This window comes from Capsicum annuum, chromosome 8 (genome assembly GCF_002878395.1).
Source record: "Capsicum annuum cultivar UCD-10X-F1 chromosome 8, UCD10Xv1.1, whole genome shotgun sequence".
In the NCBI taxonomy this organism is placed as follows: domain Eukaryota; kingdom Viridiplantae; phylum Streptophyta; class Magnoliopsida; order Solanales; family Solanaceae; genus Capsicum; species Capsicum annuum.
In genome coordinates, this window is record NC_061118.1 from 172,079,041 (window position 1) to 172,106,909 (window position 27,869).

Consider the following 27,869-nt stretch of genomic DNA (forward strand, 5'->3'; position numbering starts at 1 on the left):
CTTATTTTTCAGATTACCAATCCCATTTTATATAAATAATTGTTTGTAGTATTCTGATCGATATTTAATTTAACTTTCTTTCAGGAGAAAAAGTATTAAATTTAATTTATAAATACTGATTGATACAATGAAAAATATTTACTAGCAAATGTATTTTAATATATTATAACATGTAATAACCTTATTTTTCAGATTACCGATTCCATTTTATATGAATAATTGCTTTTAGTTATCTTTTATATAATATGATAGTGCAAAGATTCTGTGAAGTTATTCGTTACACTATTTATGGATGAAAGTTTGGAATTATTTTTCATGTGTCACTATACTCCTAAAAAATGTGGATGAGTGTGTGTTGAATTCCTTAAAAATTATATATTTTTAAAGAATTGACGTGAATACAAAAATAATAATCCGAGTAATATAGTTTTAACCTGATAGTGTAACGATTGATTAATACGGTTAGTGCACAAAAGTTAAAATCACACGAACATATAAGTAACAAAGTAGTGTGGGCTAAAATAGTATTAGAAAATTAAGTACAACAGCAGACCCACTAATTATCAAATTCCTCCAGTATTGTTTGGTGAACATTAAGGAATTCTTTTAGAAGTAGTGCCAAATAATCTAGTAATTAACATTGTACCAGCAAATGACAAATAAATTTCATAAGGTACACTATTATATTGATTTCAACTTAATATCATAGTAATACTTGCAATTTTACATATAAGAGAAATTCGAAAGAACTTAAAACTAATAGCTACGTCTTTCGCAATTCCCTTTTTAAAAAAAAAAAAAAAAAAAACAAATACACAAGGAGCAAAAAAGATTTTTAATAAAAATTTACTTAGTCTCCAAAGTTCTGTAGTCCAAAACGCCATTAGCCCTTAATCCTAAAAAATTATAACTTGAAATATTACCCATATTATTATTATTATTATTATTATTATTATTATTATTATTATTTTTACTACAATTGCAATCTTTACTATTTTGTATACCCAAACTGCATGCAAAACACCTTGTGGGACTTTGTTTAAAATCTTGAACATGATGGCTCTGTTGGTAATTTTGTCGAGAAGGAGGGCTAATTCTGAGCTCAAGATTTAAATCTGGAAATTGTTCTCGAAATGGGCTGCTATTAATTTCATCTTCTACTTGACTTAAGCCAGATTCAGCTTTGACATTAATCATCTTATAATCTTGATCTTCAATATCTTTTGTTTTATGATCTCCACCTGCAAATGAAATTGTTGTCACCTTTTGTGTCGTGCTGGGCTCGTTAATGGGCCTGTGTGTTGTTGGATCAATGCCCCGACTCAAAAGCTTCCTTCTTATATGCGTATTCCAGTAATTCTTTATCTCGTTATCTGTTCTTCCCGGTAACCTTCCGGCTATAAGTGACCACCTGAAAATTGATATATGCCAAGTTAGTTCACATTCGAAGTGATTGAACTTTTGTAGCCAAGTAGAAAAAATGACGAAAATAGTTTTATGTCTTGAATTAGTCTAAGATAGATAAACAACGATAGTGGTAAGATCGGCGTACACTCTACTTTACGCAGATTTCACTTGTAATATTTCACTAGATATGTTGTTATTGTTATTGATGTTGTTACGTTGTTGTCTTTCGAGAAATTGACTACATAAACTGTGTCTAAACTAAATTACACCATCAACATATCTACTTACACCTTTAGAAGCGCAGTGAAGTTACTTGTTGTGAAGATGTTCAATTGAAGCGCTCATTCAAAAATTATGTTGCACAAAGAAGATACATATATATAATAAAAAAATTCGGGATGAATATAAATTTTTGAATCATGTTGAAATAAAGAAAACTCTTAAAGTTTCTGATTCCGCTACTGAGGTAAGTGAAATGAATAGAAATTAGGCAGTAGTAATAGCAGTAAAATACGTACTTGTTACCAAGAAGGCTATGGAGTTTGATAATGAGTTCATCTTCTTCTTCAGTAAAGTTACCACGTTTAAGGTCAGGTCTGAGGTAATTAATCCACCTGAGACGACAACTTTTACCGCAACGAAGAAGTCCAGCAGCTTTAGGAAGTGATCTCCAGCAACCTTCACCGTGAGTTCTAATATAAGCAATAAGCCTTTCATCTTCTTCTTTAGTCCATGCTCCTTTATTTGTGTGTGCTTTCTCACAACATGGTGATCTTCCCATTGGATCCAATTAATAATAATAATAATAATTTAGAACTATCTTCTTCTTCTTCTCCTTCTTCTGTGTATCTCTAATTTTTATTTTTTGTTGGAGAATTAAAGCCGGCTTTTTTAAGGACTTGAAGGTGGGATTTTATAAGCTTTTGACTCCATGAATAAAATGGGGCCCACTGACGTGAGGGGGTGGGGTAGGGTAGGGGGTGGGGCAGTGCATTATGCTTCTAGATGCGAGTTGGTAAGACAGGTTAGAGGGGAGTGGCTGGTAGCCATTCTTTCTTCTTTTTTAATGATACGAGTCGACCATCATAATTATTAAAAACAAACAAATAAAAAAAGTTGTCCCGTGGATTAATGTTTTCGTTATGCACAAGGTTTCAAAAGGATTAGAATGATTTATTGTACGTAATTTTATTTTAAATTTTTATCAAAGATTATTTTCACGATTTGAAGTCATGATTTCCTGATCACATGACAATAACTTTAATTTTGAATACTCGAAGACTCTCTTTCGACCTTCATAATTATTATGAAATCAATAATTAATTTCATAAATAGTAAGAAATAAGAAAATTTTATCTCTATCTTGTAAAATAGAAAAGTTATTTTTAGTAGATGATCAACTTAAAAAGAATTTTTTTCTATAATATAATAATACAATTAGGTTTCTCTATAATCTTATCTTGCTATAATGTTTATAGCAATCTTACTTTCTCCGAAATTAGTTTTACAATTTATATTTTACTTCTCTATAGCAGCATTGACGTTTATTACAGCGGTACACCCTTCGTAAAATTACCATTATATAATTATGTAATGATATTTTGTAAGAAATATATTATGTACACTATCAAAATATTTATAGTAATAATTATTAATGTCATGTAGACAGTAATTTCAAGTTCGAATATTTAATTTAAAGAAAAAAATTATATTTAAATGATCATATCAGTTATTTAACATAAAAAGGCAAACATTAGTAGAGCATGAATATTTATTGTCTACTAATGTTTGCCTTTTTTTATATTCATGCTCTTTTTAATTTTGCATACATTTGTTTATAACAGTTCAATGAGATCTGAACTTTAAATAACAATATACGTATAATAACACATTTCTATAGCAATGATGAAATTTTCTGATGAATAACGGCTTGACGATATAATACAAGCTTTTTTTATACAATAATAAGTTAAATGTATCTTATTAATAAGGATTTAAATTATATATATTTAATGTAAAAATATTACACATTATAGTATACAAATATTGAATTATATAATCCTAAAGAAAAATTCAACAAGAAGAAAATGGAGTAAAAGTGGCTTTGATTAACTAATTAAAGGTAAACTTTAGGTAGGTGCAAAGTGAGGTATTAAGTATCCAATAAATGTGGGACAAATTAAAGTAGTGTGTGATTTGATCTCGCTTCCTTTCTTTTAAAAAAAATCTATTTGTGATTAAACTTTGAACCACATCTTATAATAATAAAAATAAAATAATTAGGATAACTATTCAAATCTCCCCAACTGTAAGAAGACATGTACCAGACACTTTTCTTGCAGACTATAATTTATGAAATAATAATATTATTATCATTGTGTTCTTGTTTGAACTAACCAACCTTATTAGATTTGTGTTGTTCTACATAGATCGATACCCTAAAACTTTTATCAAAAGACACAGAATTTGTCTTAACAACTCATCAAAGTTGAACCAATTTTGTATAAAGAATATTAATTACTCCTACATGTTAATGAATTTTAATGTGTGTGATCGATAGCAAGTTAACTACTCTTCATTTCTCAATATTATGTGTTGCACTTCCAATTTTTAGTATATCCAAATATATATAGAAAAATATCTAAGTTTAACTCAGTTTATCCTTAATGGGATGATTTATAGCAACACATCATATAATAGATGGTAAATTTCAAAATTATATATTTCCTTAAACTTCACGTGTCCAACTACTATTTTTACTAGGTTATGAAAAGTAATACTTAACAAAAATATATACCTTCATATATACTCTCATCAAGTGGGATTTGGGAAGGGTAAGTGTACGCAACCCATACCATTACCTCAGATGTGAGATAGAGAGGTTGTTTTCGATAGACCCCCGGCTCAAAATAAAATAATTTATACAAGGAATAGTAAAAGGACAAGATACAATATAAATCAACACATCCAATAATACCATATACAAAATGTAACAAAAGATACAACATCCTAAACTCGTAATATTAACCTTCTACCCTAATCCGCCTCCTCCACAACTTTCTACCTAGGGTCACGTCCTCGGTTATAAGCTGGAGCTGCGTCATGTAACGTCTAACAAAATGGAAAAGAAAAATATTTGCAGAGAAAATTGACGGAGTATTTTTGTCGTTTCTTTTGAACAAGAATTTTGGTTAGTTGTAGTGGGCGTTTGTTGAAGAATTATTCATCATAGTCCTTTCTAGTCTTACATATTCTTGCTGGTACAAGTGATTAACAGTAATTAGATAAAGTGTTAAATTAATTTTTCTTAATTGTATTGGTTCTCCAACATGCAAGAAAAGGGAGATTGAGTATATAATTGTTAGGGTTTCTAGAAGAAATGTAGGTTGGAGAATAGTGGAAGGGAAAAAAAGTGAAGTATAGGAAAAATTATTAAGGGGAAAAAATGGAGGTGGGGTTTGATTGTTGTTGTATATGGGCTTTGGTTCACCTTCCACTTCTCACTTTTTTTTTTGGTTTGTTGGTTTGTTTTCATTATTAAAGAGAGAAAGACCATATGTATTTCTCAAGACTTGTGGTTTAAGTTAATTTAGGCAACACAAAGGTTGGAGATGGTAAGATTGATTCACCTTTTTGTTCCTCTTATTGCTACATATGATGATGATTACCTACCTCTGGTATATGCACGATTTTTTATTTTTTTTTATATATATTACAAACATGTAGTGCCAATCTTTGTATCTTTATACCTAATATTTTCAAAGAACGTCGTTGTATGCTCTACTTTTGTTGTCCTGGTTTAACCTGGTAGATCTACTGAACTTTTTTCAGAAGGGAGTTTCGAAGGGCCGCTAAAACTGATAATCTTAGCCCAGAACTTGATCTATGCCTCTGGCCTGGACCGATTGTAAAGAAAGAAGTTTCAACCTTAAATTTTGGTTTTCCCTAATGCCTCCTTAATCCTCTCAGTAGAATAAAGTTCCATTTATTCTCAGGAGAGACTGGAAAATTTTATTTAAATACTTTATTTAACTCAACTCGTTTAAACTTCGTTGGATATATAGGCGAATTATTAAAAGATAGAAAGGTTGATTTAATTTGTAAGATATAAAGGTACTGAATTTGCACAACTTTATTGATTCTTTTATTTACTTGACTCAATGGGTTGAACCGGAATGATAAGATTTGGAAATTGAGAATTACGTCAATTTAAAAGAACTTAAAGTAATATTTTTAAGAAATTCATTAATTAGCTCTCTCTTTTTCCAAACAGGCAAAAAGCAAAATAGAAGGACGAGAGAATAACGGATCATGTAAGGATTAGGATACGACTTATTATTTGATCCCGTGAGAGTTTGTCACCCGAATTTTGTTGATCCAATCCTGAAAAGATCGCGGTGTGACTCATATTTGAGATTTTTTGTGGGGTTTGTGTTGGTAGCGTAGGGATTCAACCCGATGTTTTTAGGCTTAGAGTTTATTCGTACGCACGTATTATATTAGTGCGATTTAGTAGAGTTATTTTGAGCGGTTTTATATACGTCATTGAGACTTTCGTCTCCTCATTGTATTTCTCTCCATTATAGTGAAATTCCTCCTCATCTACCCGTGATTTTTCCTGTCAATAATTTCCACGTAAATCTGTGTGTTCTTTTTATTTTCTTTCATTTTGTGATATTGCTTATTCCTATCCGTTTGATAACAAATCCATTTTCAACCCGATTCATTTTAATCAAAATAAACTTTTAACGGATTAAATCATAACTCATTATAACTCGCTTTAACTTAAATCAATCCAATCATTTGTCACCTCTATCTACCTTCAATTTGCAACGGTACTTCTTTTTTTTTGTTTTTTTACCCACCACCACAAAACCTTATCTCATATTTTTTTTTTTCTCTTTTCTCTCTGAAAACAACTATGATTACAACTTGTGCAGTTGTGCCTATAATTCACGATACTAAACTCCTACTATTCCTATTCCTATCAACTTGGCTTTGATGACTTGAAGGAGAGCTGTCCACTTGTGTAATTTCATGTGTGTGTTTTACCTACCTTTTGTCAACTTTTTGTATTCCCTTATGTCACCTCCCCTAAAATAAAAATGGCTGCCCACCTCTAAAATTATGATGTTGAACTATGGCACGGTTTTGGATTTTATTGCCACACGTACTTCTTCATTTTACCATATCCAAAAAAAAAAAACTCATAAGCTTATCCATTATCTTCTCCAACATGTTTGGCTTCCATCTTAATGTTTGGTTTAAACCACCCGGTGTCTGGTATCTGCTTTTTAGGAGTCCGACTATATTCAGATTCGCCCCGCGTCTGGTCCTATTTGGGGGGAGAGCTCCCAACAGAGTGTTTTTTCATATCCAGGGTCGAACCCCCGACCTCTAGGTAGGTTGGGGCAGCCCCTTTCCGCTGTATCACCACGTTGTTGGTCCATCTTAATATTACTACCACCACTAAAGTGCTTAAATATCAAACTCCATCCTTATCTTTAGTCCAAGTGTCCAACACAAAGGTGAAATTGTTTATTTAAATTAGTAACTGAATTTACAATCAAATATACATTTTATAAATATCTATTATAATTTCTTTTAATCTATAGAAGATTTGGAGAAAAATAATTGAGTTCAACTACATGAATCTGCCCCTAGTGGAAATAAGTGTTTGGGGGAATTTCAGTTGAATCTCGTTCGACGAAAAAATACATTGTACATGCAAAGTAGCTAAAAGGGAAAGTATATATTGTCGAAGCATTTAGTTCTAGTGTCCCCACACACACCGGCCAATAAGATGAGTTAGGTTAGAGACCCTAGTTAGTTAATATGAAGCCCTTAGCATATTTATTCCTTACCCGTTCCTCACAAATGGGAATTAACCACATGCCAGTCTTGAGATATAATGTCTATTTTTATAAATGGAGGCACAAGGAAGGTTACGTACACAATTGGTTTGAAGTTAGTAGTTTTAACCTCAATCTTGTATTTATATCCAGAAAATCTCTTTTACTAAAAATAAATTCATAATAACTCAGTTAGTAACACACCTCATGTCGTTATTTTATTTTATAATATAGAAACCACAAAGTTTAAATTGTCGCTCCTGTTCAAATAACAGAAGGTATGTATCGTTAAGAGGATCGGAGTTGGATCAAAAAAAAAACACAATGATATTGTCAGCGTATATAGTTAGTATGTTATCACGTTAAAATACATTTGTGTTAAAAGAATTGTATATAAGTTAGATCGATATATAATGAAAGGGAAATGGTTGGTAATGGGCAGGTGATATTGTGTGAACAATAAGGTGAGAGAGTCATGGACATCATGTGCTTAGGTACGCATATAGAACAAGACTCGTGGGGTTGTCCTAAAACGCCATTGTATTTACCTACCTCTTTAGTCTCTATATCTCTTCCCCATGTGACCATCCCTGCATTTGTGATTTTTGGGTCTCTTTCCACTGACCCACTTTTTGGTTGGATAAAGCTTCACTAATTGCTTCCTCTTTTATTTATTTTGCTCTTCTTGTAAATATATATATATATATATATATGCTATTTATAAATTATTGATGGAGACAACTTCCCTTTCCATATAGGATCGGTTCCGTTCCTTGATAGGTTCAGTAAATATTAATCGGGTTTGAATAGGGTGAAATAATTCAACATAATTGATTCCAAATAATTTGAGCTAAAGAACTAATACTAGTTAATTAGTGATAGATATTTGGTACTATTTGCTTGAGCGGGGGATCCGTCGAAATCAATAACTTCTCTATCTCTCAACACAGGAGTAAAGTATTCATACTCACTACCCTTCTGTGCTATTGGAACTGACTGAGCTTGTTTTTCATCGTTGCCCCTATGGTGATCTAAAGTGCATACGATAGTAGAACTTAATTATTTTATAGTTAAAAAAAGAAAGAGAGAAATCCAGCCTAAAGCTACTCCCTTCTCACCCACTTTTTCCTAATATGCACATTGAGTCATCAAAGCTTTTTTGACTGAATTTAATCCGCTCCCATCACCAGACTAGACTGGCACTTCAAAAAGCAAAACTTTTAGCCGTAATTTGACAACTTATCTTCAGTAACAGAATTTGGTCCTTTGATTATAGTAGTAATATTCGTGAGAGAGCAAAGCGTACCATCCTGTTAGTCATGGGTTTGCTTATAGTATAGTTGACAAGATTGAAAGAAAATACAGATACTGTGCACCCAAAATTCAAGCCTTTTCAGATAAGTTTTTAGGATTGACTCACCCAACTGGAAAATCAAAGTTTGATGTTTTTTTCTGCTTTCGTACTGAAAACAAAAACACAGTAGTAAAGAGCCTCATTCCTAGCATAGGATAGGGAAGGTGTAGGCATGAAAGGAACAGATTCATGCACCATAACCAGAAACGTTTGGGGCAAAAGGAACTCTAAAAAACAGGGAAATGCCAACAAATAGTCTGCTTATTTGTGGGAAAAACAAGTACATTACCAGAACAATAGCTGACAATGTTAGGCAAAATAAAGCAGGCATGTCGCTCAATAATTTGCACATGGAACGTGCAATCAAATAAATGGTAAATATAAAACTATGGTAGTAGTCAATCATATGCTCTCTTGATTGACCTACCTTTCTTTGTCAAATTCCTAACAGGATTAACTCAAAAAGCATCTGAGACAAAAACCAACGCAGAGAGTATAAGAAACCCTCCAAAGTATGGGTATCAAATATAAACATATATTCCAAGGGTACAACCAGTTTCTTACTATATTTTTGTACTAATTCCATTTAGTCGACACTACGTGCTATTATTTGAGGAAAGTGTGTTATAACCATAAAAATAAGGTCCACTTTTATCATTGAAGAGTACGTAGTAGTAAATATGGAGATAAGAATGTGGTCGTACAATTTACTTCATCTTTTTCCGGACTTCATACCAGTAACTCAGTGCCACAACTGCAGCAGCCACTACAACTCCTACAGCACTTTGTGCTAAAATAGTACCATCCCTCACTGTGGCCTTGGAACCAGAACTTGGGGTAAACCCTAGCTCAGACAGTTTCTTGTGTGATATGGCGTAATCCCTAAAGAAGGCATCTTCATCCTGCAATATTCAATAAATATGACATGAATTGCTAAAGTTTGCATACCAGAACCATACAGAGCAAACAGCATTGGTAAAATTAAGCAAATAGCATGTGCAGAAAGGATTTCAAGGAAATGTATGTATGATCAACAATAAGAACGAACCATCAAGAAGTATAGAGGTCTATAAACAGTAAAGATCACATTAATTCCTTATAATTTTGCACAAATTTGCCGGACAAATAGGAATGGCCCAATTGGCCAGTACAGAAAATATATTTGCAAAATGTCCAGCAATAATTCATACACAAAGTACAAACAAAACTCCCTTGTAATGAACAGCAGAGATGTTTTTTTTTTTTTATAAGGTAGATACTTTATTAAATATCAGAGATGTTATCTAGATCATACCTAATGTTGAAGGTCCCTTTTGAGATTGAAAAAGTAGGACACAAAAGTCAGTCTCAATTAAGCTGTCAAACCTGTTCTATCCGTACTATTTCCCACCCAATACAGCCTGTGAAGAAGAACTTGAAAATTAATAGAAAGCCTAAGAATAAAGTCCTCCAGCTTCCCATGTGCTTCAAAAGTTCTACTTCCAACTGTCATTGATAGGCTTTCAGACCATTTGTATTCCACATATGTCTTGGTTCTACTGCAGCACCCTTCAACTTCCCATGCCTCGCAAAAGATCCATTTCCAACTGTCATAAACAAGACTCTCCAACCTTCTGTATCCCACGTGTCCTTTGGTTCTATTGCTTCTTTCCATCACACGAACCATAGAGTTTCAATTAACTTCCTTTTTCTTGGGTAAGTAGTTTTTGACAAAAAAAAAAAAAAAAAAGTATAAACTACCCAAAAAGTATAAACAATGTAGTATAAACAATGTAGGATCCCTATACCGTGCTACTTTGTTCTCATCATCGTAGGAGAAAATTTTGAATGTATTTGGCTTCCTTAGCAATAAAGGGTGAGAAATACCAATAAAGAATACTTCGATTCTTACTTTACATACATTTCTGAAATTTGTGTCAGTTCTTTCATTTCTTTCCAATCCTGGCCAAAGTTAATGGGCTTGGAGTCCCTACAATCTTCTCCCACGTTAAATAGGTATAGAGAAAGTATGTGGGTCCTCCGAACCTCTTAGATGATCCATAGGCAATCTCACATTATTTCTTCAGATTTCAGCCTTTTAAGTAAGATAGACAATCTGCTGTTATTTCCTAAAAGCATATAGTAATATATTCATGGTCCAGTTTGATCTTTGGATCTCAATGGCACCAGCTTTTCCTAGCACTGAGGCAATTGTTAAAAAAATTCTCTCTAGATTTCACGCAGACCATCCGAAGCCTGAATCTCAACAACAACAACAACACACCCAGTATATTCCCACCAAGTGGTGTCTGCCGGTCTGGGGAGGCTAAGTGTACGCAGTCCATACCACTACCTCAGAAATGAGAGAGAGAGGCTGTTTCCGATAATCCGAAGCCTGAATCTACAGGTCCTTTTCTTTTTATTTTATTATTATTTTTTTTTTTTTTGGGGGTGGGGGGGGGGGGGAACTGCTTTCTTTTCTCCAAACCTCTTCATAACAGTGTTACATAATCAGCTATCATTTATGCTCTACTCTTCTAGCAAACACTGCTTCACCTCTGCCTCTCCACCTCCAACACATCGAGCTTCAGCAGAAGTTCGCAGTAGATTAGTCTTTATTTGTGGAAAACTCTTTATCACATCTTGAGTTCACTCAGGTAAAACCCAAAACCTTCGTAGTTTACCAACCTTTTGGACCTTCAAGGTCTGCGACAAGGGACGGGGGGTTCACTTGAATACCCATTGCTGGAATATTATACCGTGGAAATGAGGCAAACATGATCTTTTTTGGTTTTATATTTCGTAACAAACTACGCTTTGTATTAATCAATTAAAGGAACTCACAATCAGATTGTTCATCAATTTCGGTAACCCAAGAACAAAAGGAAATAGAAAATTGCAAACTGTTGTTACAAAATAGCTAATGAAGAGAAAATAACATAAGTCTTACATAACCTAATAGATTATTTCCTTGTTCTACATATAGGTATCTTTCTGGATTCCAAATCTAATTTGACATAACAATTCTCCCCTCCTCAATAAGAACATTGTCCTCAAGGTTCGAGTAGTGGTAAAAGTGGGTAAAATATTGTTTATGGTCACACATTCAAATCTTAGGCATGACACATTTTATTTTATTTTTTGAATTCCCTAGTATGAATTTCTGGCTGTGACACCGTCTAAAACCTTACTTAAAATACGATTTACGACTACTGTGAAGTCCTAATCATTCTAATAAAGACAGAAGAGCAGTCATCATTATTAGAACAGCACCCAAAGCAAGAATGCAGGAAATTAAAATCCAGAACACAGTTTCTAAACTAACACTTGGGAGGTTATAATTGTGGAACGAAGACCAATGACTCATATGTTTAAATGAATTTTCTCTCACACAGTCCCCTCTACAAATTGCAACTAGACTCACAAGATTAAACGCTAGAGAAATGCCCCGTTCATCTTGTGTTAATCTAATTATGAACTGTTAGCAAACTCAAAATTGGCATAACAGGAACTTGAAATAACTAAACTATGGTTCATCCTTTAAATAACTTCTACCTTAGCATACAGCTCGACATAGTGTCTGAACTCAGGATCATCCAATAAAGCAATGTCTGTGGGTAGTTTCAGTAGGCCCTCACTTTCCCCCTTAAGCAGCTCCCTGGATTCAAAAGATCAATAATAATTAGTCAGCAACCTAGAAGATATATTTTACTACTGTCCTACCTCAAAAAGAAAAGGGCTTTTGACTCCAACTTAAAGAAAATGTCATATAAATACCCAACAACAAAGCTCAGGTGTCCATATTTCTTACACAAAATATGAATTGTCAAATTTCAGAGGCTCCTTTGTCCATGGACCATCAAAGCCTGATCTCTCTGGATGTGCCCTTCCCTGTAGACAATATCAAATGAACTAATTGGAATGTGCTCTGAAAGTGTGTTTTGGCATTCATCACTGAAACATGTTGTGGTTCTTAGTACAAGAGGAGAAGAACATAAAAATTGAAAATTAATCAACAATTATGGGAAGAAAAGGCAACTTACCAGTGTATGACCCCCTGATAGCGCCACTATATCTTTGTCAGACAAACCCATCCTATAAAAGACATCTTTAAGATGTGGCACACCTACCATCAATCACAAATGAATCAGAGAAGCTCAACCTTCTTCAAGTTATTATACCAAACAATTAAAAGCTCTAAAAAAACTGATCTTGCTCATAGAACAGTGCAAACAAAAGAACGACTCTTACAAACTATGAGCAAAAAGGTAAACTGCTAAGCTCGAATGATGATTTACCTAGATAAGAAAACTTACTTTTCAACATCAAAAATTTCAAGACCAACATCATTAAAGCTGAAATAACTACAGCCGTCGTAAGGTGATGATCACTAAGTCAAACAGACTAAACATAGGAATTATGAATTGCTTTACCAGCTCATAACATCTCCATTTCCAAGTTTATCAACATAGCAGTACGATATAGGGACATCTTCATATTTTCAACCCAACAATTAGTCACACAGCAATGCATTAAGACCTTCAATATTGGACTTATTAGAGGGATAATTTTCACGAGTAATTAAAACGTTATTTATATGCATACAAGTGACAAATGAAAGGAAGTATGTTATAGACTGACAGGCACTAGGTAAAACAGAACTTATCAGTCAGGAATGCAGCCACCTTCAACTTCTTTTTCTGGGACTAATCAAACACCATCTCACAAGGTTCATAACGAACTAAGCCATACCATCCTTTCTAATCTTCTTTTTTGCACACTTGTATTACCCCTTTAGAACACTACAGTTCAACTAGAAACCCACCAGGAACTCACTCTTTATTTTGCCACTCCTCAATACGTTACCCCTTAGGATGCACTCCATGCTTTGTCTGGTTCATCTTCCCCTTTAGCTTGGTTGTGGGTTTTAATATGTTGTCTGATCTGAAAGTTTTGGGATAGCCAGCATGATTTACTAGTATAAATATCCAAGAAAATGTTAGCTAGCAGTTACATGCATGCAAATTAGTAGGTGTGTCGTATTTCAACTACGGAAAAATATTTTGCGGGCCAGATGATAACATATACAGAGAAGAAAACCAATTCGTGAAACCTTGTTTAGCATCTGGTAACCGCCCTTCCTTTGGAGAAATACTGGAATCCTGAGGAAAATACAGAGGTATAAAAGCATTAGCACTTCACTAATAAGTGGTTGGCAAAGAAGTAACAGAGGTAAAAGCTTTGTTACCTTCCTACCAGGGACAAAATCAATAGTAGGACCACCAGTGACCTCAACAGCAACAACACCTGCAAGCTAAACATGGAACAGATTTTTGATAACAATTCAGTTCCCCTCAGCTAAAGTGTGCATTAACAGATCTTAATGAAAACATAGCACCAACAGTTGAAATGCAACATAATATGAGAAATCTCAGTTATTGAGTAACAGATGTAGGATCCTCTTTCTAGATAACATTGTTTCTACAACATGTCCACCCCCCCCCCCCCCCCCCCACCCCACCCAAAGAAGAAAAAACACAGTACTTGCACAAATGAAAAGTGAATTTTTATCATTCCACATGTATTTGACTTTCATGCACCCAAGGATGTGGCCCAGTGGTTCAATGAAATGGGTTGAGCACCACGAGGTCTTAGGTTCAATTCCTAATAGAGACAAACATTAGGTAATTTCTTTCCATTTGTTCTAACTTTAGCGGGCAGAGTTACCTGACACCTATAGCTGGTGGGAGATGGCAGATTTCCTATGGAATTAGTCGAGGTGTGTGCAAGCTGACCCGGACACCATGGTTATCCAAAAAAAATATGTATTGGACTTTCATTTGCCATGTCAGCAAAAAATACCTGTTGGGTGTCAGACTGTCCTTACACTTATAACCACTCGGTAAATTCTCAAGGCCAACAGCACAGGAGCAACACAGTTAAACAGAATGCTTTAGGTTCAACTTTGTTCATTCTTTCTCCACGTATTGGATAGGTCGAAGGGTAGGCAAGATCTGTATATCTTGTAGCGTGGAGGGAGTATGGCCTAATTGGCAGTGTTATCAAAGGCGCGCTTAAGCCTTAAAGCGAGGCTCAAAATGTGTTGAGCATTTCGCGTCGCTTAATGTGCGCTTCAGTGTCGTCATCAATTTCCTAAGGCATATTTTCCTTGCCAATGAGCCTCTTCAGAAGAGGCGACACTAAACAATGATATTTCACTTTATCATAATTTTTTAAAATTTCTTTGTTCATATATTTGTCATCATGCTTATAATTATTAATTTGTAGTATGGACTACGTTCACTTACCCTCCCCAGACCCCACTTTGAGGGAATATACTGGGTATGTGTTGCTGGTGTTGTTAAATGCTTATAGCTATTAATCTTAGACTAAACACATATATCTGTATGTTTTTCTCCCTTTGCACTTTTTTTCATTAAAGCCCCTGCCCAATGGACCTTAGAGCTTTTTTGCGTTTTTTGCTTTTGATAACACTGCTAATTAGGCAAGGATTCCATTTAATCTAATAAAGAAACTTCTGTAAAACGAAGAGAATTATCTAGAAACAAACTTTTCCAACAAAACTCATCTGAAATCTAAAACTTACAAGAAGTATTCTCCCTATAATACTGATCTACAAAATCGGTGAATCGCCTCACTCTTCATCAGATGAGCCACTCATTCACTTAAAGAGATGATCCAGCTGATGATCAATCATTCTTAACCATATGAATACAACAAAAAGTATTTCTAGAGCAATGGATTCACCTGGTACAGATCTGCATATGTAATCTTTGGATGTTTGGACTTCACTGCTTCTGCAACAAGAAACACAGCATGTTAAAAAAAGGTACCAATAATGTCATTCACAGTTTTAAAAGAAAAGCCTATATCAAATACTTTCTCGTGGACACTTACACAATTGAACATGGCGAAATTGCACAAAACTCCATTTAAGGAAGGGAGCTGGATCCACTTTTCATCTTTTATAGTTTAAACTCAAAGAATTGACTGTTTCTCATTAGGGATACTTTCTGTGACTGCCTGAAGCCAGTGGCGGAGCCAGGATTTTCGCTAAGGGGGTTCATAAGTGAATATAAAAACTAATCGAAGGGGGTTCAACATCTAATATATATACATAAAAAATAATTTTAACCATGTATATATAACATAATGTTCCGCCGAAGGGGGTTAACCCCCTAACTATAGTGTAGATCCACCACTGCCTGAAGCGCATCACTTTATCCGTGAGGCGATAACAATCCCTACCTTTACACTAGTGCTTATACGGGTGGTGTGACCCTACAACTCTCGTCGCCATCATCCTTTAAACTTTCCACACACATCAAGTGAAATAATTATACATTCACCGTCACTTCCTTTGTAGTGTTTCCACCTAAATGCGATTGCGGAGTCTAATTGCTTGAATTTTATGGGTATAATAGGAAGTGAGCACCAAGAGCCTTATTTGCAACAGTGAGTCCTGATAACTTTTAATCTTGATAAAGTCTTTTTGAATTAAGAAATCTATAATAAGCTAGTCTAAATAATGGGGTACATGAACTAGGTATTTTATGCATATAATTTCTAAAATTGGTATAACGTTATATTCTGGCAGCCATCCTGCAACAAGACTAAATGGTGCATTTGGTTGAATTTTCAGTTATTTACCTTGAGGAGTGCTGATCAATTCCCACTTAATACATTTTTTCCTTTTCTTTTTTAGTAGTGCCCCCATATTCTAAAAGTCCTAGATTCGCCTCGGTTAACATAATACACTAGTCAAACCGACAAGCATAACTTAACAACACATGAGTAATGATACTGTAAAAACACAACAAGTGAAGCTGAACAATCAAAATCCATTAGGTTTGAAGGGGAAAAAATATGTTACCACAGAAATCAAGGGCGATTTTCAAGCCATTATTAGCACCGTGAGTGAATTCTTCCTCATTTCTGATAGAACCATTCGGTCCACCAGTCTTTGACTTAGCATCATACGTTCCTGCATCGTGCCATCTACGCAAAAAAACATAAATGAATAACTAAATCCATACATGATACATATACTTCCTTTTTTTTTTATAACTATGGTGTCCGGGCCAGCTTGCGCGCACCTCGACTAAATCCACACCTCCCACAGGTAACTCTGTCCACCAAGACCAGAACAAATGGAAAGAAAACACCTAGTGTTTGTCTCTGCTGTGAATTGAACCTGAGACCTCATGGTGCTCATCTTAACTTCATTGAACCACTAGGCCACACCCTTGAATGCTACATGATACATATACTACTCCCTCCATTCCAAAGTACTCGTCACAATTTCCGTTTCGCAAGTCAAACGATATGAACCTCGATCAAGTTTTAAGCTACATTTTTTCATAAATACGAGAAAAATTGCAATTTATATCTAAATTTTAATATTAAAATATTAAATTAATCTAATCTAATTTAGCTATGAAAATCAGTCAGATTGAATCTCGAAAAGCGAAACATGAGAATTATTTAAGTAAGAAAGAGAGATTACGCTAAGCGAAGCATGATAGGAGCACAGTTTTTGTTGGAGATGAGAGCGCGGAGGTCGCGACGAGCTTTCTCAATTTCTTTGATGTATTCAGTATCGACAATTGGCTTCGCCATTGGAGAGAGAACCGACCAACAACCTTGAGTCAAATGAGGATAAGATTTTTTGGAAAAGTAGAAATGGAAGTGTTAACGAGTTTATATTTGAGGCTTCAATTGGTTGTTAGCTACAAGAGGCGGGTCAAACAAGTTTAGCCCATTTGGCACTTTGGAATATCCCTATCTTTTTTTCTTTCTAAAAATTACACAAATACACCATTTATATATTTTTAATATTATAAAAAATCTCAACTTCCTAAATATATTACAAAAATTTTAATATATACACAGAATGCTATGTATATGTTGGTTATGTTATTTATATTAATAAGGAGAGAGTAAAGTAATTAAAAAAATAAAAGAAAGTATAACTACTTCCAAAAAAACAAAAAGTTGACATTTATATTATTTATACTTTGTCACTAGTTACTACAACAAAAAATTAGTTTGAATTCATCATATGTATTGATAGTAAGATAACCCTTGTAGATAAGAATGAAGACTACTTTAAAAAAAAATAATAATAATAAAAAAAACTACTTGAAGATGTATGATTAAGCTTTTAGTCTTCATTTATAACTCATAAAATAAAATAACATGTTAGTGGATATTTGGTGCTCCAGTAGCATTGCTTAATAGAATTAAATTAACACATTTATTTGTTTCTCTTACTTGGGCAGTCTTTTGAAAGGTCATTATAATTATATTCTGTTAGAGCATGTGTGCACAATCGACTAGATTATTAATTTAGCAATAGCATATTTTATCTTTCAGAAAAGGACACTCTCTAATACTTTTTAAAATAAATAGCATAAGTTTTAAAACTTTCCAAAAAGTGGTCAGTCGAATATACTATTTCCGCTTTACAGTTATTTCCTAATTTTGGTCATTTTGACCTACATAGTTCATAGTCTATATACAAAACTAATATAATCTATATACAATACTGATACAGTATTCTACTTGGACAATTCGGTCCTTTTAAAAATATTTCAATTTTTTTTTGTCATAAATTTTTTAACTGATCAAATATTTTTTTTAATTGTTTATAAATAATAATTAAATTATATAAAAAATGATACAATTGTTAAATATGTATCTATATAAGATATATGTATAGAAATTGTATAGTTCTATTAAATCTGTATATGTATAAAATATATATATATATATATATATATATATAGAAAGTGTGAAAATTGTATAATTGTCGAATAAAACGTGTAAAAAAAAGCACAATTATTGTATAAATTATGTATCAAAACAGTATAATTTTCATATAAAATATTTATATGTATAAGATTTGTATAGAAAGTGTATAGAAACGATATAGAACAAACCAGTAAATTAAAATGGCTAGAAAGTGAAATATAAATTTCATGACCATTTTCATGAAAATAATTTAATTTGAAATATCCTTAGGTAACTTTTTGTATTTAAAGGAAATTTTTACAGCCGTCCGACAAAGCCCACAACAAAAAGAAACATGATCTTTACTGTTTATTTTATATAATATAAATAAATTTTAACATGCATAAGTATATTTCACATTATGCTCTGATTAGACTTTCTATACTCGTCCAGTGGCCGGAAACATTTACGATTACGTTGGTGAAATATTTATTGGCCGCTAAGATAAAAATGTTAAGATCCCTTACCCGCACAACAGTAAGTTATTAAAGGTGTGGTCTCGCAATCAATGAAGTGAATCAACAACCATGAGTTGTCATATTCAAATCCCAGACAAAAACACAAGCTTTCTATTAAATTCTATCCTTAATTCCAATTGTTGATGTGTTGTTGCTTGGCTTTGTAAAATTTCGACTAGCCGTCTTTCAAGCTGCGCCGTTGTCGCCAAAGCCTTTCCACTTTCCAGCCTCCAAAATAATACAGCTATACAAGATAAGAAAAAAGAAAAAGAACAATTTAATCAAACAAGATTGTTATGTCCTAATGTACAAACAATTGCAGAGATTATTCCAGCGTAAGAACTGAAAAAGAAATATTTCTGTTTCACTCCTCAAACATACAGAATGAAAAGGAACAATCAAGAACATAAAAAAACAGAAAGAAAGAAAAACACATGGAACGTGCAATTAGATCAAGATGCAGTTCGCCATTGCAGCTCAACTTGAAGGCGACCATTCTTTGAATCAATGAGGTGGTACTTCTCGTTGATCCTTTTGTTGCTAACAACATCGGAAAGGTTTATATCAACATAACCCAATACCTCCTGCATTAAGAAGAAAGTATATAAAACGATTTAAGTCATAGATAAAGCAATCTCCAAGACTCCAACAAAAACCAAGATAGTAGACAAAAACACCCTTTTATCCCATCATCCTTCCAGAAACATAAAGAACTAACAGGTTGCAGAACCTCCTAACGAGCAAAATTAGCATTTTACATAAGAACGCATGCAATGTCATCCTTACAAGCGTTACTGGAGAGTAAAGGCATAAATAACATATGTGGTTTATCTTTTGAAACGTATATAAGGAAAGATGCACCATTGCAATTCTTAATTATGTGGTGTTGTTACTATCGACTGCAATACTTCAATATCATATTCTAAATACTACTTGCACCACTCCTTGTTCCTCCCTTAGGCCTTAAGGCATAGATACAACAGAAAATGCAACTCATGTACCTTAGGATGCAATAGGCCAATCCTTGTAGAGCTGCTGACAACTTCCATATGCACCCGATCATTCACAGGTGCCTCCTCCAACACAAAAGTAAACTCCTCTTCCCACCTTGGATCCCTGTTCTTCTTGACTTGCTGTAACCACGGTGGAAAAAATCACATCAAACGATGAAATGAGATTAGACTAGACCTATGCAGGAAATGTTTTGCATTCAAGTCAGAGCCAATACCTAATGCAGATTCAGAAAAGCAAAATAAACAAAATTTTAAAGTAAATGAACCTTCAGCGATTTCTGTTTTATGACCTACACTGATTTACTATGAGGCCTCGCTTGTGGGATTACACTGGGCAATATGTTGTTGTAGTATCGATTTACTATGAGGGCGACAATGCAATTTAAATTTGCACACAATCTTATTGAGGTAAGATTGATAGTAACAGCAGAATGAAGAAATACTACACTAATCTTAGCCAAAAAGGCTGCAAAAGGCATATAGCAGAATGAAATAGACGAGCAATTCAATTCAGAAAAACATTGTGTCACTGTGTGTGTGTACGTGCACAGTTTGATTAGGAACACAAACACCAAGGTTGCTGAAATCATTGGTCATCTATCATGCACTGATGGATTTTGAAGACAGAATGGAAGAGAGTCTAAAGACTGGACCCCTGGAAGCAACCTTGAGAATGCAGTTTTTTCTTGGCAATACTTGAGTTCTATAAGACATTCCTAAGGAAATTTTTGTGTGAACTCTATCAAAAATTTTGACGTTCCCTTACAAGAGAAGACGAAGTTTCTGGCACAACCACAATATAACTCAAGTGACAACTTAGTCTGACCTTGTGAGAATCTCTGATCCTAGCCAATAGTGCTTTATTTTCATGTAAAAACCCAACCCCCTTGAGCTCTTTAGAAAGTGGTTATCAAGTACTATGGAAAGGAGGGAGTGAATTCCAGAGAAGACCCGGGCTAGCGAAAAGCCTAAACACTTATGAGGTTAAAAGGTTGAAGATGATTGAGAAAAGGGTCCTAAGTATCCTTCCAATTTCTATCATTGTAAGCCAAGGAGATGGTAATGAAGGGCTAGAAAGAAGAGGGGCAATTTTATACCTTGGTTTTTCTCTCCTCCCCTTTGAAAATAATCCTGACATATGGGTTAGTATGGTGCTTTCCTTCAACATCTTGAGCTTCGTGGACCATAATCATAAGGACGCCTCCCCCTGGTGGCGTTCCTTCTAGAACCTTATGTGCTGCATCATTATCTTCAATATCTTTCGGCAACTCGTCCTCCTTAAATGGCTTGTAGGTTAATTCCACCATGATCTGACCACGGTCCTTATCATTTTGAGCATCATTCGCATCCATATTCTTTAGGAGATCCAGTGTCATAGTTTTCGATTCATCGGGAGTCAAATCTTTCAGTGGAATAACGTTCATACCCATCTTATCATGTGTGCCAATCTGATCAAAAAGGTGGTGAAGTTTGAGATAGCAAAAAGAAGGAACCAAAACGGAATGTGTACCGTGGAACTAGAAATTTACCTGCTCCCAATCATAAACAGAGAGCTCCAATGCTTGCGATTCTGGATCTTTAACAACCATATTAAACTCCTCATCCCACTCTGGATTTAAATTCTTGTGCTTTACAGTGGTTTTCTTTGAAGGAAGTTTTGACTCAGTGAGCTTAACTTTAACATAAGGGTCTGATGCACCCAATAGATCTTTCTTTTTCAGCTTCATTGCCCGAAGAATCTTCACATGCAGGACCCCGACAGGTCTTTTCATTGCTCTACATATTGGGAAAGTGAAATAAAGTTATTCAATTAATTGAAAGTGGTTGAAAAACCTGAGATGGAGAATATGATAAACAAATCTAGAGGTTAAGAAGACATACTTGGATGGATCCAATATCTGCACGTCTAGAGTTTTAGGCCAAAGATACATGTTAGCAACCTGATCTTTAATGGTCTCCTGCAAAAAGAGTTACCCAATATTAACATTAGATCTTTTTTTTTCCGGATGGGGGATGGGGAACTGCATTAACATGAGATCTTATAGTCATCCCTAATCCAGAAGAGTTAACTCCTATTCTCCTGCAGAAGAACCTATAGCAATCGCTTTGTGTCATTAAACTCATATCTCAATATTCAATATTTTTATAAGAAATTCCTAGTACTCTCAACCACAGAAGCTAAGCAACAGATATGCTTACAGTCTTAAGTAAAATACAGGAAAGATCTCAAAAAGGATCCAGGCCATTTATCCCAAAATAGAGCAAATGAGAGGCATAAATTGTTTTAAAAAGAAACAGAAGACAATGGACATTAGAAACTATAGTACCTGGACAAACCTGTACAAGCCAGGAATGGACATAAGATCAGCCCCCAAAAGCTTCAATCCAAAGTCAACATGTGGCTGCGAACCAAAAAAAAATTTTGTAAGATGATGTTTTTATTTCATTTTTTGCTTAAAGAAAGCTAAAACAAAGATGCAGAACCTTTACTGGACATCATGAACTCCTTGTAAGATAGGGCAAGGACATATACCTTTGCCTTTTGAACAGTAAATATGGCTTAAGCACAGCCTTTGTGTCGACATTAATATACTGTAACCTTTCTCAAAAAATAAGATTCTACTAAGAAGAATGTCAACAAATTAATATGTGCTTTAGTTAAAATGGGTCCATAAACATCTTATATTAATGCAAGACCAAAGAGGCTGTACAGTATCCAGGATATCTAGAGCATCTTGCCCTATCAGCACATTAAGAATCATCTTAATTCTAATTGTAGCTCGTTTATTCCCCTGAATAAAAACGCCACCTTCCTCCCCCAAAATTGAGCAACAATGACATCTATACATTCAACCCAGAAACATTCCGTACTCCCAGTCTTGGCAGTAGGGGCACCAATGAAGGCTGTAGGCATGTGCTGCCATCTTTCATGCATCTGCACTGATATGGAGCCAGTTTATACACTTAACTTCTACCCAAGCTACCGTTTTGCTCAGGAAGCATGGCTGCATGCAAAACAAGGGAAATGCCAACCATGGAGTGACAAATTATAGAGAGGCCAGTTTAGCCAACTATATGAGTGTATACCCGAGGGATCATGTGGATAGGGGACTTGGGAGTGAGACGAAGCTGAGGAATTTCTCAGCCAAGATAATATACAGGGGTCATGGGAAAAGTCAATCGGGGTCAAATCAGTTCAATTGGAGTTAATAGGAAGGGACCGTTCAAAAGAAAAGGAAAGAGGCAGGTGCAGAAAAATTTATGAAGTACCATGGCACAACAAAAGTAGCCATTTCCACTTAGTATGCAACAGAGGATTCAACTTGAATGGAGGATAGTCCAGGGAAGCGGGACAAAACATTATGAGTTGGGAGTTGATCATGGAAGCAGTATGGAGAAGACAAATACCTCCTCATGCTGCACTGCAGCTTTTCATCTATGTTATGCACACTAGCATTCTCCTTGTTTAACATTTCATCGGAGATTACCAAGATCAGGTGATAAGAACTGTTGCGATGGAGTTCAAGAGATTAGGGGGGAGAAAACAGCTCGGAGAAAAAAAAATTATCACGATACCATTGTACTGATATCCCTTTGGCATTATTTGGAATGGAAGATATAGAAGACTATCCCATAATAGAGATGGACAGGAAAAAAATATAGAAAGATGATTCTTTCTTACCAATATTTTGGTGTAACGCAAGAAAGCCTGTTTGTTTAACAAGAAAAGAAGGATCAACAGGGCTTCTTTTTTTTTTTTTTACTTTGTTCCTTTGGTTACTCAAACTCCAAGCTTATTGTGAAAGATGGAGGGTTCTTACACTAGGCAATCCCTCCCTTATAAATGATTGACCCACATCCGCATATTATTCCTCACTAGCTTTGTAACCACCAAATATGTTCTTGATTATTCAAATAGAAGAAACATGCCAACGATATAACCATATGATCGCACAAAAGGAAACAAGACACAATAGTTTTGCTTAAAAAAAATTGCTTTGTTAATTTCTTTTCTCCAAAAACGCAAACTTAATCCTAGAAAAAAGTCCCAGATGCACAACCTACCTTTTCCATGAGGGACACATAGATATTGGCAAAACATGGAAAGCTCGGAACCAGAGGCTTCAGAGTAATACGTGGAGCTGCAAACACCTGCAAGTCCACAACCTGAAATATCCACTCAAGCAATTAAATTTTGGCTTTCATTCTTTTGTGTCAAAATCTCATCACAAAGTAAGACATGTGGGAAAATGAAAAACCTGAACAGTCGCTTTCAATCCGAATGCTTTGACAGCAACATTGACATTCGGATTTCCTGCCCACTTTACTGATGGTTCCATGATCAATTCTTTTTCGTCAGTAACATAGACCTTCATCCCTGCCACATAGAAGCATCGGATGAATTTAAGCAAAATTCAAACACAAAATATCTTATTTTAAACTATCATTATCAAGATATAAAATTGGAAATCTATTGCATCCAAGTATGACATACTCCACAAGTCAGAAAGCATATGGGAAGGCAAAAGAAGATAAACCGTTGAAGATAACATGATCAGGTAAACCAATTAAAAGCATGAAAAGTGTAGGAAATATCCTGAAAAACTCGGAGGAATACATTTCATTTATCAGTTTAACAATGAAGACTAGCACACATGCCCATGAGCCTTAATTAATAATTAGAATATAGAAAGTCCCTAATCGCTTTGAGAGTACTGAGAAATGTGTTACAATTTACAGGCAGTTCAATTTAAATGAATGAAGTAATAATGAAGGAGAGGCATCTGACCAAAACGATCTACCAGGCTAGTGTGATAACTGAATCCAACTCAGGAAAACTGTATCTCAGAGAGTGACCAACATCAACTAACAACACTACAAGAGTCCTACTCCATATTATACCCTATGTGAGAAAAATAAACATGCAATTACACCTCCCAGAAACTTATGGCATAGAGAGCATACACTACCATGTGAATTGAAGTCCATTAAAATGAGATGATCATGGAATTTTAGGTGCAATGAATATGTAGCATCAATTTTTACTTTTGGTAAGCAAATATTTTATATTTTTGCGTTACCGAGGGGCTACAGGATATAGCTACCCCGCAAAGGTAGCTGCTTGATCAACATACATCGTACCCTCCCCAGACCCCACTTGTGGCAGTTGCCGGTGGTGGTGTTAAATTTCTTATAGACAATACAAAGAAAATTATCATATTCAGGGGGAAGATTACACAAGTGCTTTAAAAATTCTCAATCGAAGACAGGTAGCTAACAAGAAGCAAATTCTTTAAAGTTCATACTCTTAACTTTTTCTCCTCTACCCTCCACAGGCTGCCCAAGGCCTTAGATTGTGAGTTTGTTATCTTTTTACTAGAGGTATAGGCTATATTAATCAAATTACTATGGGTCTTCCCAGTGATGCCAGCAATTTTATCCGCACTGTAAAGAAAGTAATTGTGAATGCAGAATGACGATAACATCTCGCTGAACTGCTTAGCCCTTAAAAATTAGAAATTAGCATGAATTTCAACAAATAAATGGATCAACAAAGTGACACACAGCAGTATCAAGCAACAACAACATCATACCCAGTGAAATCTCACAAAGTGCGACAGGGTACTCCCAAAGAGAGAATAATCAGGTAATCGAATTCTCTCCAAAGACAAGTTAATGTGATTTTAGGCAAAGCACTTGTATCTTGTGCTATGAATTATTATTCTAAGAATCTCAGCAACATGTAAGAGAGAAAAAAAAGTAGGCAAATGCAATTTGTCGATCACCATAGAAAATGACTGACCCTGGAAAGTAGGAGGTAAGCACCCCAAAGTCAGTGTTTCAAATTGAACAGAATCAATTTTATACTTTGGTATTTGCTCAGCAATAATTGGTGCCGCAATATCTTTTGCAGTCCTGCAAATTGCCTGTTTAAAAGTAGTTGAGTACTAGTTAGTTTAATTCCTTTTAACAACTACATAGAGGAGAAAGATAATCCAGAATGTTGTTCAGACGTGAAAGTACCTTGTCCAGGTAAGGCCACATATACTCAAGGAATTTGTTGAGCCAGTCCACCTTAAGTTTAGAAAATATGAAGCAAATTAAAATACATTCACTGATGAGCTACTTTAAATGCAGGTTAAAGGTCTCAATATCCATACACGGTCATAATCTGGACATTTCACCCAAAGAGGAATTTCAGACATTAACTGCTGCAAGCTTTTAGTATCTCGCTCAACCAATGGACGAATAACAGGGTCCTGATAGTTACAAGAAATCCATTAGCTGTTCAGCCATAAAGGGAACAAAATACTTATTGGGTACAACCAAAAAGAAGTAGCTGTTAGTAAGCAGATACAGGAAAAAAACGAAATACACTGAAGAATAAGTGAAACTGTTGAAAAAGACAAATGCAACCAAGTAAGTTGTGACCTTTTCATTTTTTTTTGTTGGTAGGCAAGTTAAAAATAACATTTAAAATTAAATTTTTAAGCATGACGTTAAAATTTACCTACAACACCAGTTCGAATATATTCAAATTCTGCTATTTGTGAAAAATTTAAATAATAATATTAGTAGTATTGCTAATGAAAGGGTATCAAAAATTCTGAGACATAGGTGTCCGTGGATTTGGATAATTTCAGCTTGATGTGGTAGCATTCTCCAAGATTGTACAATAAGCAAAAGCAGTCCAAAAGGCAAAAAGTAAAGACGAGATTCCTGGAGAAAGTACTTACCAAGAAGGTGATACTTGACTAACTGGTATCTTTTTGCCCTGTATAGCTTTCGTAAGATGCTTAGGATGTTCATAGGATTCTCTATAGTTCTTTTTCACTTCACAGCTTGTTTCATCTATTTTTATCCTATCTATCTACTTCCTCACTTAGATACTCGTTTGGTTGCTCTTTCATCTTGAGCTTGATTTTTTTTTTGTTTGCGTGTGTGCGTGTGGGTGGGGGGGGGGGGGACATGGATTTTCCTGTAGGAGTATAAAATTACTCATTCATGCCTGACTCTACCAATGACCTGACAAATTGCCAGCTCAAAATGCTTTGATGATTCTGTGACACTCGTGCTCCGTTTATTCCAAATAGAAGTCAAATTGTCTACAAACATAATGTTGATTACAAAACAATTTGGAAAAAAATGTACTTACAATTAATCAAAAATGAAACCAAAATAAAAAAATTGGAAATGATTTTTTTCTGAAAGCGTATAACCTTTGGCCTTTGCCAAGAACCGCAAAAACAACCTCCCTGTTACAATTACAAAATGATCGAAAGATGTGCTTTGGTAACAAACCAACCATTGTCACGTCCTACTGGCCCATGTCGAGCTTTGTGTTCTCCTTGTTGAGTTATGTGAATTTCTATCTAAAAATATTGGAGATGGCACACTTTTATTTACTTAACTAATAATATTGTATTCAAGGCATTCCCTCACGTGCAGACCTCTCTTTCTCATGGGCCAAACATGTAAGTGTGAGGCATGAACTCAAGCTCTCCGTCTACTCTAACACCATATTGAATTGTGTGATTGCTTCATCTAAAAGCTTAAACTAGTAAAGAGGAGAATTGATAATTTGCTTAATTATGTCCTCCTCGTGTGAAGGCTGGATTCTTTCATGGATCAAACGTGTAGAATTTTTCTTTTTAGGAAGGGTTGTGATGAGATCTTAGAAGACCTTTGCTTGTTCTAATGCCATGGAATGGTTTGACACCTCATTCACGAACTTAATCCAAAAATATCATAATCGAGTAGATGAAGCCAAGTGGGTATTGGCGACCCATCTAGTAAAAAGGACTTGAGACACACGTAAAAAGGTTCGGTCTTTCGGCTAGCTAACTTTTAGGTTTCACCTCTTTACTTCAACAACTCTGGAAGACCTATTTGTTAGGTTGTTATATCCGCGCAAACACTTGTTGGACGCAAGGTTCACTTGATATTGGACTGAAATCTATTTGGAACAAACTGAGCATGCACGATACCTTTT

At 34.8% G+C, this 27,869-nt stretch overlaps 3 protein-coding genes across 5 annotated transcripts; all 3 read right to left on the minus strand.

Annotated features, from left to right (window-relative positions):
* Window positions 1–656: 656 nt before the first annotated feature.
* LOC107840563 (MYB-like transcription factor 4) lies at window positions 657–2,329 on the minus strand. Its single transcript, XM_016684465.2, has 2 exons — window positions 1,926–2,329; window positions 657–1,411 (listed from the first exon to the last, which is right to left on the minus strand). Exons 1-2 carry the CDS (start codon window positions 2,186–2,188, stop codon window positions 847–849), a joined length of 828 nt encoding a protein of 275 aa, XP_016539951.2. The 5' UTR covers window positions 2,189–2,329; the 3' UTR covers window positions 657–846.
* A 6,780-nt stretch (window positions 2,330–9,109) lies between these two features.
* LOC107840564 (L-ascorbate peroxidase 3, peroxisomal) lies at window positions 9,110–17,249 on the minus strand. The gene is given in 9 exon segments (NM_001324587.1): window positions 9,110–9,515; window positions 12,148–12,250; window positions 12,404–12,483; window positions 12,636–12,718; window positions 13,706–13,754; window positions 13,841–13,906; window positions 15,361–15,410; window positions 16,487–16,611; window positions 17,120–17,249. Coding segments are annotated over 9 exon segments (864 nt in total). The 5' UTR covers window positions 17,233–17,249; the 3' UTR covers window positions 9,110–9,320.
* A 1,549-nt stretch (window positions 17,250–18,798) lies between these two features.
* On the minus strand, window positions 18,799–26,136 carry LOC107840565 (synaptotagmin-1; the record flags this gene model as incomplete). Of its 3 annotated transcripts, none has more annotated exon segments than XM_047395216.1 (12): window positions 18,799–19,107; window positions 19,309–19,447; window positions 19,865–19,996; window positions 20,974–21,324; window positions 21,406–21,652; window positions 21,758–21,834; window positions 22,204–22,278; window positions 23,942–24,043; window positions 24,136–24,254; window positions 25,680–25,803; window positions 25,901–25,951; window positions 26,038–26,136. In XM_047395216.1, coding segments are annotated over 11 exon segments (1,509 nt in total), but the record flags the coding sequence as incomplete, so codon positions are not given.
* Window positions 26,137–27,869: the final 1,733 nt, after the last annotated feature.